Raw genomic sequence first — 17,000 nt, forward strand, 5'->3', positions numbered from 1 at the left:
CAACCTCTTTTTGCTAGAGAGTAAAGAAGTACTCAGCCAATTAAAAACATGGAGTTTGAGACACTCGAGTACAGAATATGATTATGATGTATCATGGGCTCAAAGAATATAGACTGGGTTACACACTTTGGCAATTGTTAGCTGTGAAAAAATGATGAAATGAGCAAAAGATACAACTCTCTACAGGTTTACCTCAGTTGTGCAAGTTTTTTGATATAATAAAAAGTGGGAGTTGTCTTCCATTAATAGCGTACCTGAACACATTCCACTGTACATTATGTATTCAAAATAATAAACTGTACACAAATAGAGAAAGTGTTAATAAAAAGAATATCTACAAATGATAGGAAATGTGACTTTGTTCAATCTGGTGAATAGTGAAAATATACACTGATCAGCTAAGTCAGTTCAGTACACTAATCTAATTGGTCAATTTTGTGTGGGCACACCTAATTGGTCAATTTTATGTGGGCACACCTAATTGGATATCAGGCTCATCCATTAAGTCAAGGTCGTCAATATTGTCATTTCGCGATGTCGATGACATCACACCCTCCGACATTGTGTCAGAATTTTCCTTACTATAATATTTTCGTTTGCGGGCTTGTTTTTCCTTGATGATGACCTTTTTAACAAACTTTTGGTTTTCTCTCTCTATAGCGAAAATATCTTGGATTGTCTCTTTGGAGATACCTGTCAACAAAGGAATACATAGTGCCATGCGTTGAAGGTTTACGTTTTCCTGTAGTATTACATGTTTCATTGACAATGGGCCAAGCTTTAATATTTGTTTATGACAATCATGACGTGCTATGCAGTTGCTGCCAAATTGGTGACAAGTCACCCCGATTTCCCAGACATTGGCAAGCAAACAGTAAGTTATACCAGATTCCAACACAGTTTGAGCTACAGTTGAAAAAAATGGCTGCATGACTGCTGTACAGGGCTTCTGGAGTACTAGAATGGGTTTTAGACCAGTTTTGTGGCGATTACTACAGAAAATAAATGTTAAATATATATATATAATAAAATATAAATATAGCATAACAAATATTTATTACGCTATATACTTTTGAGAAGAGAAATCATGTGGATTTACAGTGCAAACGTAACTTATGACTCTTTAAACCAGTCTTCAAGTTTTTGGCAACAGTTATTGACATGAGAGATTGATGTACCATGGTATCGTGAACCATGTTTGCAAGAAAGGGATCAACACCATTACTCATCGCGGCCAAGGCTTCCCGATTAGAGGTAAAAAAATCAATCATGAGAAGAAAGAATGTGTATTTGTTATCCCAACAACTCGCCTACGTAAATCCCAGTTTCATCTCTTGTGTATATCAAAAATAAACATTGTAATGCCATAAATCCTGAAACTGATCTGCACATTTCACCCACAAGCAACTACATTTTGATCAGATAATAGCAGAGAGAAGGCAGGAAAAAGGGCAAAGACCTTAAAACGAGTTGTTTTTAGATGTTGCTGCTATGTCAAACATTAGATCCTTAGTAGAATGACCTTCCAACAACTTTGTTTACATGTATTCCAAATACCGTACTTTTTGGACTATAAACCGCACCCCTATATAAGCCGCATCTGATTTATGTTCCAAAAAACGATAATAAAACAATACATAGGCCGCACATTTGTATAGGGCGGAGAACTCAGGATGGTGCTTTTTAACATGGCAGCAACTTTGCTGTTTAAAACAGAACAGTGCCTAATGGCACTGTTCCGTATTAACCGACGCTTTTTAACCTAGTTCCTAACGGAACAGTACCGTTAGGCATTGTTTCGTATTTTCTTTCACCGCTAGAGGCGCACTAACCGAAGATTCTTATTAATGTGCCCTAGCAGTGAAAGAAAAAGCCACAGAATAGCCGCACTCTTACATAAGCCGCATGGTTCAAATCGTCAGAAAAAAAGTAGCGGTTAATAGTCCGAAAAGTATGCCTGGTTTTTAGTATGTTTTGAGCCTTTTTGTTCCATTCAAAAGAAGGGAGTGCGAGATTGCCCTCATCAATTGTAGGGGTTCAGCGATGAAAACCAACAGAGAAGCGCTGGACTAGGTAAAGCCTGTTAATTAACAAGTACAGGTGTACATGGACACTCAGCGAGTTTAACCTTTAATATTTAGCGAGTTTAATATTTCCTCTCTTAAGGTGAAAACACACGAGGCGATATTTAGAGCAATATCGCGCTGCGTGGCGCTAATCTGCGCTAGAATTTACTCAGCGTGCTCATGCAGAGCGATAACGCTAGACTTTCTCTACACAACTTTATCGCTAGCGAGATGCATTTCGACTGGTTGGTTTTTACCAGAATGCAATTTTATGGCGAGTAATTATTTCTTATCAATGTTCACCAACGTACAGCAGCAACAATTTGCTATTTTGTTACGATTGAAACATCTTCGGAACGAACGCTGAATTGTTCATAAATTTAATAATAGCACTCCCAGTCCTGTACACCATAACAAACAAAAATTACAAAAAATCCGAGTTGAAAACCAATATTCGGAGTCAATTGTTGCGCAGGTTGACCATCTTGAGAATGGTAACTATTTAATATATTAAATATAAAAAACCACTACAAAATACAATATGTATAAAAATCGTAAAAATATTACAGTTAAAAATACAATAATCATTTTTTCTTATGTCTTCTTGTAGTGTAGGCAGTGTACAATCCGTGAAAGTGAGATAGGTTTAATAACAAATGCGGAAGTTGTTTACGTTGTCGCCTAGACGGCGCCATATTGACTTACCTAAATTTATTAACAACTCCGAAGAAACTAATGATACGGAATTTTATTGGCAGTTTGTGAGCGTGCTCATTATATCATTTGCTAATGAATCGCTCAAGTGTGTTTATGCCCATGCTAGCGATATCTTCGCCCTCCTCATGACGCTCGCGATAAAATCGCCTAATGTGTTTGGACCTTTACTATTTCATATAAGTTCATATTTTTGTAAAAAATACCGTATGAACCTGTATGAAATTGTAGAACTTATTTGCATCCGTGGTGCCAGCCAGGTGGCCGGGTGCTCGAGCCCGCCTATGGACTCAACCCAACCAGACCAGGGTACCAACTGAAGACTAGATACAAAGGGGTGGAGCCTACCTAATAAAGAGCCCTATACAAGGGGAACAAAGAGTGAACAGACAGCATTTTCGCAAGTTGTCATTAGTGTGCATTGCTGAATATTCCAATTACATGTATCTAGACTGAACTACCCCTGGGCAGTTGATTGAGGTTGGTGTGGCGCGACGTGATAGAGTCTTCCAGACTTCCTTTACACATCTCGGACTGTGGTAAATTCTTAACTACTAAAATGCCTGCCACACAGTTTAAAGAGATTGGCATCTGCCAGCAGGTATGTTAAGAGATCAACTCTTACCTTTATCTTTTTTGAGCAACTGCAGAAAAACTCCTCCGGGTGTCCGTCTTGTATCACCTCTCTGGAGAAAAAGTACAGATATTATATAAAGGCGGGTATTCATCTAGTATTATATAAAGGTGCTTGCTACAAAAATCAGTAGGCTAAAGTTGAGAAACATCAAAGTTCAACGATTTGAGAGAGAAAGAAGCCTGCTAGTGAATAAAGATATTTAGGACAACCATCACAAGTTTATGAAATGAAGGTTGATTAAAATGCTTTTAAGAACTAAGTCTAAAAACATGACTACAAAACTTAAAATTTAAACAACTGAAAAGTGTTAAAACTCAAACGATTACAGACGGTTCCCAACCTACGAACGAATTACGTTGCGAACGATTGTTCGTAAGGTGAATTTGTTCGTAAGTTGCTTCAGTGCTATATTTTGTATTATAATTTATGTTTAAGGCCTGTATAAGTATATTGAAGGTTTAAGTAAGTATGTTTAAGGCTTGTATAAGTAACCTGTATTGGTTTGTACTGAAAAAAAATTTAATGAAATGGAGATAATACTTTGGTGGACGCCGGGCCATGACACTGCATTTCTTATTTATTGTATGTCTTGTCCTTTTTATTATATTGTTGTTTTAATCGTTATGCTATCACTTATCGTTGTTGTCTTATTTTTTGTATGTGTTGTCCGTTTATTATATCGTTGTTTCACTTGTTATGCTATTGTTATATCTGATATGCCGTCATAACACTATCACTTATCGTCACTTAGATTTTTGTCATACCAACGCTAGCGGTCCTATTTATTCATCTTGTTAGCCGGTGTTCTTACCGTTAGCCGGAACGGTTGATATTATTGCATATAACTGAGTGCGCTCATTTAGTTGAGCAGAGCAGATAGCCGTACGCTCCTCGGCTAGTGAAATTTCCTCCGCTAATTAAAGCTGAATGAAACTACACGCACTCTCTTCTCTTTATTTAATAGTAGAGATCGTGCCAAGTAAAGGCCGGCAAACCCCTTTACAATACGTATGTAAAGTTCAAACAAAGTTCAAACAAATAATTCGAAAGTTATTCGAGTTACGAACAACTGTACATACGTTCGTATGTACAGTTGTTCGTAACTCGAATAACTTTCGAATTATTTGTTTGAACTTTGTTTGAACTTTACATACGTATTGTAAAGGGATTTTTCGGGATTTTCCGGAACAACGGTACATACGTTCATATGTATCGTTGTTCGTAACTCGAATGTTCGTAAGTAGGGAACCGTCTGTACTTAAAGGTTGACCTGCAACAAAATTCGCATTACAGTTATTTGGTATCAAAAATTATTTGGTAGCAAAAGTTATTTGGTATGTCTTACTCTGCTGTGTTGTAGGTGCAAAATATGTGGAAATGTGATTACAAGCTCTTAAACTCAAAAACGAACAGTTAATCGCAGCCATCTCGAAAACGCCGTAGGTTGGAATCCATTTCCAAAATGGCTCAAATGGGACGTAAATGAACACGATGTGCTTCTATTTACACTTTCATGCAATCTCGTTCGTTGAAATATTTTCACAAACATGATTCATGCATTCAATAAAACCATATCTATTGTCCTTACGCATCTATTTCATTATCATTGTAATGATGTCACTTTGAGCACTGATATCTCAAAACCTAGCCTAAAAATTAGTTAACCTAGCCTAAACATTTTTTTAACCTTAGCTCAAAGGAGTGCATTTTATCTTTTAATAAACAAGTGGAGCCTGTTGGTCTCCCGTGATAGTCAAAAAATGCTGCAGAAATTGTTTACACCATTTGGCAGGAAGCATGGGTCACATGATCAGATTACAACTAGATGATTAGACCGGGTTGAAACGAAACTGTAAAGTAGCGAGCGTCAATGTTTGATAAGGGCTTTCCGGTAGAACCCGAAGTGTTTGTCATAAACTAGTGCTACAAGATGTTTTATATTGAGCCTTTTATTGTCCCTTCAATTCATGTGATAACATCACGTGTCAAAACAATAACCACGTCGAGTTGAGTATGTCATCGAAATAATGGGATTCTAACCTACGGCGTTTCCATGATGGCTGTGATGAACTGTTTGTTTTTTAGCTTTTAAGAGCTTGTAATCACATTTCCACATATTTAACACCTACAACGCCGCAAAGTAAGGCGTAGTGAACCTTCTGATGCCGAATAACTTTAATGTGAATTTGGTTGTGAGTCAACCTTTAATAAGGTAAAATTCAATCTCGCCGTCATGAGAAGACAACACAGCTTTTCACTCTTGTCCACCTTGTAAGTGTGCTATCTTACAGTCTAGCTGAGCCATGTGTATGAATGTACAGTAACCAATCACTACCTCGCGGCTCAACTTTTGCGGTTTCAGTAGTACATGGTTATAAGATTTTTGTTGTGAAGTAAAAAAATTTAATTAAAAAACATCAAAAAATTTAAATATATGCAAGTACAGTAAAGTATACACTGTGACAACCAAGAGTTATACTCCCTCTCATGTTTACAAACATGTGACTTCCTTGTTACAGCGAACCCAGTTAACCACAAGTACGAATATTCAGACCAGATGAAGTTCAAACTACACCCGTGCTATGTAACTGCATTCCTGGCTTAAAATACTGGGACTGAGGTTGAAATAATATTATAAACTGAATGTGAGTGAAGATAACTCCAATTTACTTACTTATAATATAGGAATACAATTTGTTTAGAAAACAGTTTAATTGTTTTGGTGTTTAAATTTGGCAAATATATATAGGCTTACTTAAAAAATTGGTCTCTATTTCAGGTTTACTCTTATTGCGTGGGATGCCAGTCCCTTATAACCACAAAAAAACGAGGAACTCCTGTACTCCTATGCTATGAACATTTTATAGTTAGACAACACAACATTGAGCCTTGGGTTTTAAAAATGGAAACAGAAAACTTACGAGAGTCTTCATACCCCCAGCCGCCTCGATATCCATCGTGGCATTAAAAAGCTCGAGGGTTTTTTCTCTTCCGACAAACCGAGTGACCCTCTCCAGTAGGACTACCTTGGGTTCGTTGAGGTTGCGAGCTATGTATCTCGCTATATCTCTCTCATCGTCATTTGCGCAAACTTCCAAAGGCTAGTGACACAAATGTTAACCAATGATACAATCTGACAGCATCTGATAAAAATGCAACAATATGGTTCTATGCTTTTAGTAATCCACTTTAAACCACAGAAATGTCCTCAGGCACTGTTTTTCGTGTTTAGATTCTGCCTTGTCCAATTAAGAGACAAGGTAAACCAAAATCCACAAAAAATATCAGACATGACTTCCTGAGATAACTTTTATCTGGAACATTGCATATTGAGCAAACCAATCAGGGATATTTCGCTATTAAATGCAGGCTAGGCATAGCGAGATCTGATTAATATCACAGTTTTATGATTACTACTGCAACTCGGCATTGGCATCACATTGCAGGTGATCTATTGTTTTCACTTCTTACAATAATTCAAAACAGAAATTGTCTTCTCATGTGTACAGAATTTGTGAGAAGACAACTCCTAAACACACTTCGAATGACATTTTTTTGATAACTGAATCCATCATTTTTATATTACAGATGTCAATGCTTGTGAACACAATGAATGTCAATGTCAATGCTTCAGCAAAAAGTGTGTGGTTAGGTATACTGAGTAGGCTACATATGAATAGACAGTTTTTACTCACATGGTCATCATGGCTGTCAAATCCGTGACTTTCATACTCTAAATCTGCAAATAGTAAGTAAAGATGCCACTATATACATGATAATCCATCCATAAAATATCATCATCCATAGATATAACCAATCATATATAACCTCATCCATAGATATAACCTATCATATATAACCTCACCCATAGATGTGATCATATTTTGGTACAATAAATCAGATATCAACATCTATATATATAGATTTTATCATACAAATGATCGTTCATAGATATAATAAACTGTATATATAACCATCCACAGTTATACAGTCAGACCTCGACATACGAGTGTCCTAACATACAAAAATATTTGTGATACGAAATCCTTTACCTTGAGATACGACACAAATTTGAGATACGAGCGTACCAGACGGTTCTCGAAACGGTCGCTAGGTGGTCGAGTACGAGTTTCGAGGACAACATAGCTCAACCTTTCTCATCAGATCTGTTTGAAAAAGTTTTCAAAAGGCCAGCTAAAAGTGAAGGTGAAAGCGAGCCAAAATGAGCCAAACCGGAAGAAAACAAAAATACAATTTAATTTAGTGTCATGTAAGATTTAAACTTATTTTCCAGCAAGTGCATAGTATGCTAAGTTTATTTATAATAAATTTAATATCTATGTTATGGTATGCAGTGTCACAAACATGTGGCGTTCTGAACGGGTTGCCATCAAGTCTCTCTCACAACACTGTTAGCCACTACCGTCTGTCTCGAGGGTAAGAACTCCATACAGTATTGTCGATAATGATGTTACATTTATTGCAGATCATAAGCGCTAGACAGATATTTGTTAGTTTGTGAGTTTAGGTAGTGAATTAAAAACATGTTTTTCCATTGTAATATTTTTCTTTAGTTGATTTTGTCTGAAGATGGGAACGGATTAATTTGTATTTAGGTATTTTATATAAGAAAAATTGATTTGAGATATGAGAGAAGTGACATACTCGGTCATGGAATGCATTAAGCCCGTATGATTAGATATGACTACATTTTTCAAAGCTAGATGCCCTTTTTGTGGCTGGATAAATCACTGAAATAGCTTTACTTTTAAGCAATGAATTTCTAAAAGCCGAGACATTGGCAATAAGAGAAAACCTCTGAAAAAAATATTATGACAACATTAACATGTGATACGCAATGCCTTGGTGAATATCACAAGTATTCTACAATTAAACCAAGGCGGACCGAGGAGGCAATCAAGGAAACAGACACAGCAACTTGCAAGCTGCTGGCCATGCATGGAACACTCCACTCGAAGTCCAATACTGCTAGGTTATTTCTTAGCAGGAAAGATGGTGGTTCAAAGAAAATGGGTCAAAAGTGTAAAGCAGACAGTGGAAGACAAAGAAACAGACCATGAAAGCCTATGTGGCATCCATGGCCACTATAGACAAGTTACTAGCTGAATTTCACTCAATTGCTGTGACAATGAAGCCGCCCACTGATGATGAGGAGCCTGACTGAGACATCAAACCTCTTCATGGTGTCTACCACTGACAAATATCTGAGGTTGGTGACCTCCACCAGATATATATGTGGCTGAACCAAGGTGACATAACAGTCAATGCGGAGTCGCTAGTTATAACAGTACGAAAACAAATGCACTAGAAATGATCCGAGATGCAGACTGCAAAAATGCACCAGAGACCTTCCAACGCAACAGCAGTTAGCCGGAAATGCAAACACTGTATAGCGTAATCAAGTCGCAGGTGGAGTGTACAGAAGTCTATGTGATGAGTATGGCCTCAATAAACCAGTAGGCGGTAAACTCTAGAGAAGGTCAATAAGAACACCACACTAAGCTCCTCTAAGACTTCCACATCTGGACTGACAAGCATGCTTTGGCAAACCAGTCGCATATTATAGTGATGAACACAAAGAACAAGCAGGCTACTATAATAGATAGAGCAGTACCCTATGATTACAACAGAGCCAGCAAAGATGAAGTGGAGAAATATCTCACTCAGAGAAAAGATTGAAAAGTGCTGGCATGTATGTGCAACTGTAGTTCCCGTAGTCATCGAAGCATTGGGTGCAGTAACACCCGAGCACAAAATGTGACCCTAATACCAGCAACAACCAACACAAGTGAGTTGCCGAAAAGCGTGACTAGTAATGGCTAAGATCTTGAGGCCAGTGCTCAAACTGCCGAGTCTATGGTACTCCCAGGTCTATGGTGGGAGATCCGAGCTTGAGTTAACATTACCAGCCACTTAAATTAACTGGTGAGGAAACAATTGTTTGTGCTTCGCTTTTATATACATAGACAGTGAAATAATCTAATTTACTAATTTTATAAAACCAGATTTTTTTATCAAACTTTTTTTAAATTTAATAAATTTTTTTAATGAAAGATTATGGTTTTGGGCTACTTCAAGTAAAACAAAACTTTCCTAAGGTTTCCACACAATATCAAAGCTACTTGATAGCTGACACTGGAGATGTAAAGATGCAATACCGACCCTATATAGTTACAGCTTCACCCACCGAGTCTGTCCTTTATTTTACGCTTCTTCTTTTTATCTTTTTTCTTCCGCACCGTATGATGAACTTCTCCATCGTCATTTACATCCCACAATTCCCCAGTCGCAGCTTCCTGCCCATCCTCAAAGTCCTCCCTGGTGACAGTCCTGCTCTCTCCGGCCGGTCTGTATGACTCTACACCCCTTTCCACGGCTGCAAGTTATGTTAAGAAACAAGTTTTCCAAACAATTCCAATGTCTGAGTGGTTAGCATATCAGAAACAAGAATGTTTCTGAAACAGAATATCAGAAACAGAAATCAAAAACAAGAACAGAATTAATTGGTATAACTTGAAATATAATAATGATGTCCAAAGTAACTCATTGAATCAGAGTTGCAAGCAACCACTAACTGTCTTTACACATCTATGAATAAATCTATGTTGTAAACATTGACTGAAGTATTAAAACCATTTATGAACGAGTTTATCTTAAACCCAGTCACACAGTCTATGAATAACTCTATCTGTTATAAGGCTATCAACTACTATATCATCTTAAACCCAGTCACACAGTCTATGAATAACTCTATCTGTTATAAGGCTACCAACTACTATATAAATAAATGTTTATATACAGTAGACGCTCCATTAACGTAAATAATCCATTTCAGGAACATTTACATTCTAGGGGTTTTATGTTATAAGAACAGTAAAATACATGTAAATTGCCTAATTCCGTTCCAAGGTCTTTCCAAACTCACCCCATTGGCCATACAAAAAGGAATAACGACTTGTCTTTTTTAATTTGTGGGCTGTACCGTAAACGCATCATTATTGGTTTGCATCGACAACTTTTCTCCTTTTTCTGATCAACCTTACTGGTTTTATAGGCCATGATTTCGGTAATTATACAATAAGTTGATGGGAGCGCACATTTTCGAAGTTTATTTACAACGAATTGCTTATTTTTTTCTAAACAGCAGAGTCTACTCTGCAGAGTAACACTATTAACAAATATTTTATACGTCTACATTAAAGCAAAAACAATAAAATATTTTTAATATAAAAACCCGCTACTACCTGTTCGTTATCTATTTGTACCCAGGGGTCAAGGTTAGGATAGAAGAGAACTTTTGATGATACTCCAACTTGTGACATTCAGGTGGGTCAACGGACGCTGTAACATCTGCACCAATTGACTGCCTTCAGGTATTTATGAACAATTGTGCAGCTACCCTATTCTCTGTTTTATCGACACATCTGATGATCTATCATGACGAACTAGTATGTCATGGAAGTTATATATACAATAGATATAATGCTATACGCGCACCGTTTGTTTCTTTGCAGGCGCGGTGAGATGAATTAACAATTAAATCGAACTTGACAACTTGCCCGACTTGAAACTTTACGTTATATGGAATATTTTACGCAGTACAAAGCAAAAACTTCACATTAATACTTTACCTTATCTGTAATTTACATTATAGGAGCCTCTACTGTACATAAATTTCAGTCATTGTCATCCGGATGTTCAGTTATAGCGATAAAGTTTTAGGAATGAAAAATCTGCTTGGCGCTGAGTTTGAACTCAGAACCTCCAGTTCTCAGACAAACGTACTACCCACTACACGTCCAATTGGCAATACTAAGTAATAATAGGGCACATATTTATGCAATGCTTGCGAAATACTAGCCTAACTCACACATACCGCCATGACGCCCCGTAATGTCATGACACACCGTAACGTCAAGCTGGTTTCCCGGCTATTATTATAGTAAATATTTAGACTAGCTTAAGTTACTAGCTTACCAAGTAAATTACTCAAATTCATTGGGTAATTATTTCATTATCCGTGCAACACCTGGCATCCACCTAGTAAGTCTTTATTGTGCTCTGGTTCATTAAGTTTTCCATAAACATCTATAAATAAATCTGTTGAATCCAGCTTCTGAGATTCTGCTAAGCTATATTCTAGCACTAAGGCTATAAACTAGTCTATGAGTAAGTAATATCTGATCTTGAGGTCTATGTACAAGCCTATGTGTATGGCTAGGTAATTGCCTAAACACCTGTGTATGTTCGTATTACAGATACAGTAGACACCCCTATGTTCATATTACAGATACAGTAGACACCCCTATGTTCATATTACAGATACAGTAGACACCCCTATGTTCATATTACAGATACAGTACACACCCCTATGTTCATATTACAGATACAGTACACACCCCTATGTTCATATTATAGATACAGTAGACACTTCTATAATGTATACCTTTAACTCCTATAATGTCCTTTAATGTAAATTTCACATAACAAAAATAATTTATGTAAAGTTTTTGTTTCGTAACACGCAAATTATTTTATTTAATGTAAAGTGCTAAGTTATTGCAAGTTATCAACGTGTGAATGTGTGCGCTCCTTTAATTTAACATAAAATTTACCATAATCCTAATCCTGGATCCTAAACCAAGTGAAAATGTAATAATTATACGACGGTTACTGTACAGTTATTAAAATGTTACGTTTAGTTTTCTCCTATCTGAAGGGCCAAGAAGATGAGTTTGAGATGATCTTGGAAAGGATTAGGCATTTGCATCAGAATTTACATGCATTCTACTGTTTTTACAGTAAAATTCCTATGACGTAAACGCTTGGAACGGATTATTTATGCTGTAGGAGCGTTTCTAGCCTGTCTTGACAAACTGTTGTTTTTGCAGAGTTGTTCTCCCGTCGAGCGGGCGAGCAACACAACAGCTTGTCACAAGACGTACTGCACCTGATGCATCAGCTGCACTTATAGGGAGTTGTTCTCTTCCGTCTATGCGGCTTGGCTGCGATGTTTTCAGTCGTTCCATTGGCAATCATAACGAATTTCGCGCAAAAATTTATGTAGAAAAAATAAGATTACAACGTTTAACCAGTGACCAGTCTCTGCGGTAAACTTCAGTAGAACCTGATAACTTAGGCAACAACAGCGACTAAACATGTCGTTATTTGTGCGCTCAGTCAGTTTTATTTTTATTTTTGTATCAGTCAGTTTTATTTGTTCTTATGGATTTTACTTTCAATTAATTTTGTTCTTAAATTCTACTAACGTTTACAACAAAGACTGGTTTTTGGTTAAACATTGTAATCTTATTTTTCTACATAAATTTTTGTGCGAAACCCGTTATGATTACCAATGGAGCGACCGCCATAACATCGCAGCCAAGCCGCATAGACGGAAGAAAACAACTCCCTTTCAGTGCAGCTGATGCATCAGGTGCAGTACGTCTTGTGACAAGCTGTTGTGTTGCTCGTCCGCTTGACGGGGGGACAGCTCCGCAATAACAACAGTTTATCAAGACAGGCTAGAGCGTTTTCTGTACTATGAAATATATAGCTCTTGTTCCAGACACACCAGGTCGATGACTACCACACTATACTTACTGTCAATATCATCAGAAGTAATCCCTCCTGATACAATCTTGGATGAAATCTGCTGCTCGAAAAGTACATCTGCCCAAAGGTTACTCTTTTTGCCACGAGGTGCTGCCAATTAATGGGAAGATACAATAGCACACACAGGAAACATAGAAGGCTGAAAAGTGAGCTTTACCATAATGTTACACTGAGTAGAGATTGCATAAAATTGGTCATATCATGGCTGTTAACATCCATCCATCTGAGAGTTTGAAATATGCACAAAGCAAATATTAATAATAGTATCGTAATATATATGATAATATCGTACAGTAAATGCTTTACAAAGTCTATGGGTGCAAGTAAATGCGCTGAGTCTAATGACAGCAGATAAGAGCATGTGTCTACATATTACAGCATAAGCCATAGTTTGAGATTCATAAATACGCATAACAACATCACTAAAGCTTGCTCTCACAGCTCTTATTAGTAAGTTAGCTTACTAGCGTACTCAAGTTAGTCATTGGCAACGTCCCACGCTAACGGCAAGCAACTCAATTACCTGTCACTGTTTATAAGCTGTTCTTTCAACACCCGTGCAACGCCGGACATTCATCTAGTATTTACTATAATAAGAGTCATGTCCGTCCGAAGCCACAACAATATGTTTGAAAAACATTTGCATCACACGGGATTTGAACTGAGACATTCAGCTTAGTAGTCAGACACACTACCATCTGTGCCACCCCACCATGCTGCTGCATTTCAGCATAAATGTACACATATTTATTCAACCTCTTGCGTCACATTAGACTTCCAATGTACTAGTAATTACCATAAATTATACGATAAAGAAATTTGCTGACTCGTCTTCAAATAACTGAGTAACTGCAAGAAAAGGGACCTAGATTCAAACCTTTCGTGGAAACATTTGGCAATAGCTTGGGGCGTTTAGCTGCCTCTCGGCTATCGTCAGAGTCAGCATCTGAGTCTTGAGCTGCCAGACAAGACGGACTAGAACGGAATGATTGTGCGGGAGGTAGTCCAGGAGAATCTGCGAAGGATATCACAGAAATTACTGACTGTTGAGGGCATTTACAAGACACAAGTAGGGCAGTCAGTACCAGATGGGAAAACTAAAGGTGAGTATATAACTCCTAATTTAGAAATATTAATGATGTCACAAGCTTTATACTAAATCTAACTTTTTATAGCTTGTGCAAACTTGATCTGAGTGTTCTAACCACGATCAAGTTTAGTTGATTTTAATCTTGAAACATCCTGGCAGTCAGATCACCTCAAACATCAAAATCAATCACAAATAATAGAAAAATATTGATACTTTCTGATAAAATCTACTAAAAATTTGTGTAAATTCACCGTTAAGGATTAAACCTGCAGAAAAAGAACCCCAATGACTAAAATGATTCAACTGACCCTGAGGTGCCCGATAACTCATTGCTGGGTTCGTTGGCCTCGAGAGTAAAGTGTAATCATTAGGAGCCATAGAGCTACCAGCCTCTGAGCTCGCAGTAATCTCAGCTGTTTCTTCATCCGAGTCACTGATCTCCCCTTCCTCAAGATCGTCTTCCATTTCTACAAGATCATGATGACACAGCAAGTAACTACAGATCATTGGTAAAGTACATCTATGGAAATTATAGAAGTAACAGTCGCCAATTCCAGATGCTGCATACAGACTGATTATTAAACTTGTTTTTTGGCCTAAAAGGCAGCATGGCTGACTTCTTACGGTGTTGAAAACTTTAGCTTCTTTTCTAATAATAATATAAAATAATAAAAAGAAATTAAAATAATAATATGTCATGTGACCTTTTATATGTTAAAAATGTTAACATTACAATTAAAGTGTTTCTCAATAAATATTTTGTTTATTTTTCTTCGTAATAATATAATAAGAAAAATTGCAGATGTATATGATCAGTAATAATTTTTTAACAGATGAAAACATCTATGATTGCGTGATTTCAATTGTAATACAATATATAACAAAAACAATTGAAGTCGAGCAAGAACACCACATCACAAAAATACCAAAAAATGCACAATTTCACATGCAATGAAAACTGTACGGTTATTTGTAATGATTCTGGTCAATGTATATTAAAGAGATGAGCCTCATCAGCGAGAAAAAAATACATGTTTGTGTTTCATAAAGGAAAAAGTATAAATGGAGTCTGCCATACAAAACTATAAACTTCTAAATAGTTTTAGCTAAAACTGTGTTTGTAGTAGAAATTTCCAAAAAAGGTTTCAGCTAGATTTTCTTGTAGAAAATTGCCATTAGATTTTCGAATCTTCCTATGTTCAGAGAATACTAGCATATCATAGCTTGTTACAATAGGCTAATGTCTGCAGAAAAGCAACTTTAGGGGCTGTTACTTTAAAATACTGAATTTGCTAAGTTATTTAGTAGAATTTGCTAAGTCTTACTAAGTTAAAGTGTCTAAAAGGAATGAAAAGACGAAATTTATAAAAGTTAATTAAGGTTAAAATTTGATTCACCAGAGTGGTAACAATTCCTTAGATATTCAAATTTAACAATTGAAATATTGATGAGTTACAAGCTGAAAGAAAATCTAACGCTGTAAAAATGCAAATCACATTCATGACTGAGTTATTAGCACTCGTTAGCCATATATGATCTAGAAATTATGAAAAACTACCCCTATTAAAAGCAACCAGTCTTATCTAGAAATATTATGTTTAAAAGGTGTTAGTCCAATATAAAAATTAAAATATGAAGCCTGCAAGTAGGCCTACTTTCTTGATATGAATTAGTTTGCATGTTGTACTTTTGTTGCTGGCTGTGTTATTTAGTGATGATGCACTCAACTCTAATCTTCTCTAGCAAGAAGGTAAATGCTCAAGAGTAGAAGCATATCAAAATATAACTTGCAGTTATACATACTAACAGCCTGTTTCAATGTGTACTTTGTGTGTCTTATAAGGTCTTTACAGATTTGATGCCTTCATAATCCATCATTAATCTCTCAGTTACATATTCTCCAATATTCATTTCGATTTTAAAGCAAAATTTCTGACATTACAAAACTATGAAGAAAAGCATGCAGGTTACATCAAAGTTAAGCCAGTTTACTTTTAGAAGTACTTTGAAAATATTTAAAAATTTTATTTGATTTAAAAATATTCTTTGAAAATGAATCTCGTAGAATGTGAGAGCAAACATGAAACCTGGAACCTTGAATATTCAAACAAAATGTACCAATAAGTCACATTTCTTTAAGACACTTCCTCAAGACACATTGATAAGATATTATTAATATGAAATCTATAGAATATATTGTGATTATCAAACTAAACAGACTAGAAGAGCTACTAAAAGAAATTCGCACGAAAAAACTCACTACAGATTTATTATTTTGGTATGGATCTTAGCTTTGTCTACATTTATTGTAAGACTAACATAAAGGCGCTGTATATATTTGTTTTTATGTAATCAAAACTCTAGTTTTTAATGTAACATTTAAATAACTAAATGCTTTTACAACTGTTCATGCTATTGCTTGGATTTATTCGATATACACAACTTCATTTTGGAGATTAGGCAAAATTTTGTGCTCGGCCCAGAAATTTATTAAAAAGCTAACACACACACAAAATAATAAATCAATAATCGTTCTATTCACAAGTGCGAACCAGAAGGTCGGCATTTGTAATGAATTGTCATAAATTGCCATTTTGACAACCTCGCTTTCACACTACGCCTCTTAAGAACACTTCACAGCCAATATGCAAAGTATCCATAATAAATTATATTGATAAATTAAATAATGATATCACTATAAGTTACTGTTTTTCTCTTGAAATAAACGATCCATTCAACAAGAAACTCTTAAACCACGCAGAATTCGAAGTCCGCAAGTCTTCTAAAAAGAAACTACTTTCTCTGAAGGTTGCACGAATGTGAACTCTTGGCTTTTGAAAATCAGAATAATGGCGAT

The 17,000-nt window shown here is 36.2% G+C and overlaps 1 protein-coding gene across 1 annotated transcript; it reads right to left on the reverse strand.

Moving 5' to 3' along the window:
• Positions 1–16,933, reverse strand: LOC137396739 (phosphorylated adapter RNA export protein-like). Its single transcript, XM_068083047.1, has 9 exons — positions 16,850–16,933; positions 14,452–14,610; positions 13,931–14,068; positions 13,042–13,143; positions 9,626–9,814; positions 7,113–7,156; positions 6,339–6,518; positions 3,406–3,466; positions 1–693 (listed from the first exon to the last, which is right to left on the reverse strand). Exons 1-9 carry the CDS (start codon positions 16,875–16,877, stop codon positions 464–466), a joined length of 1,131 nt encoding a protein of 376 aa, XP_067939148.1. The 5' UTR covers positions 16,878–16,933; the 3' UTR covers positions 1–463.
• Between the last annotated feature and the right edge of the window lie 67 nt (positions 16,934–17,000).

The sequence above is a fragment of the Watersipora subatra genome, chromosome 5 (genome assembly GCF_963576615.1).
Source record: "Watersipora subatra chromosome 5, tzWatSuba1.1, whole genome shotgun sequence".
Lineage (NCBI taxonomy): Eukaryota > Metazoa > Bryozoa > Gymnolaemata > Cheilostomatida > Watersiporidae > Watersipora > Watersipora subatra.

Bases quoted from the DNA above. Each gene is read 5' to 3' on its own strand.
- LOC137396739 (XM_068083047.1), bottom strand. From the start codon at position 16,877: ATGGATCGTTTATTTCAAGAGAAAAACA. The intron at 13,144-13,930 runs GTTTGAATCTAG...ATTAATTGGCAG, and splicing joins GCCAAATGTTTCCACGAAAG to CACCTCGTGGCAAAAAGAGT. The intron at 9,815-13,041 runs GTAAGTATAGTG...CATAACTTGCAG, and splicing joins TACTTCTGATGATATTGACA to CCGTGGAAAGGGGTGTAGAG.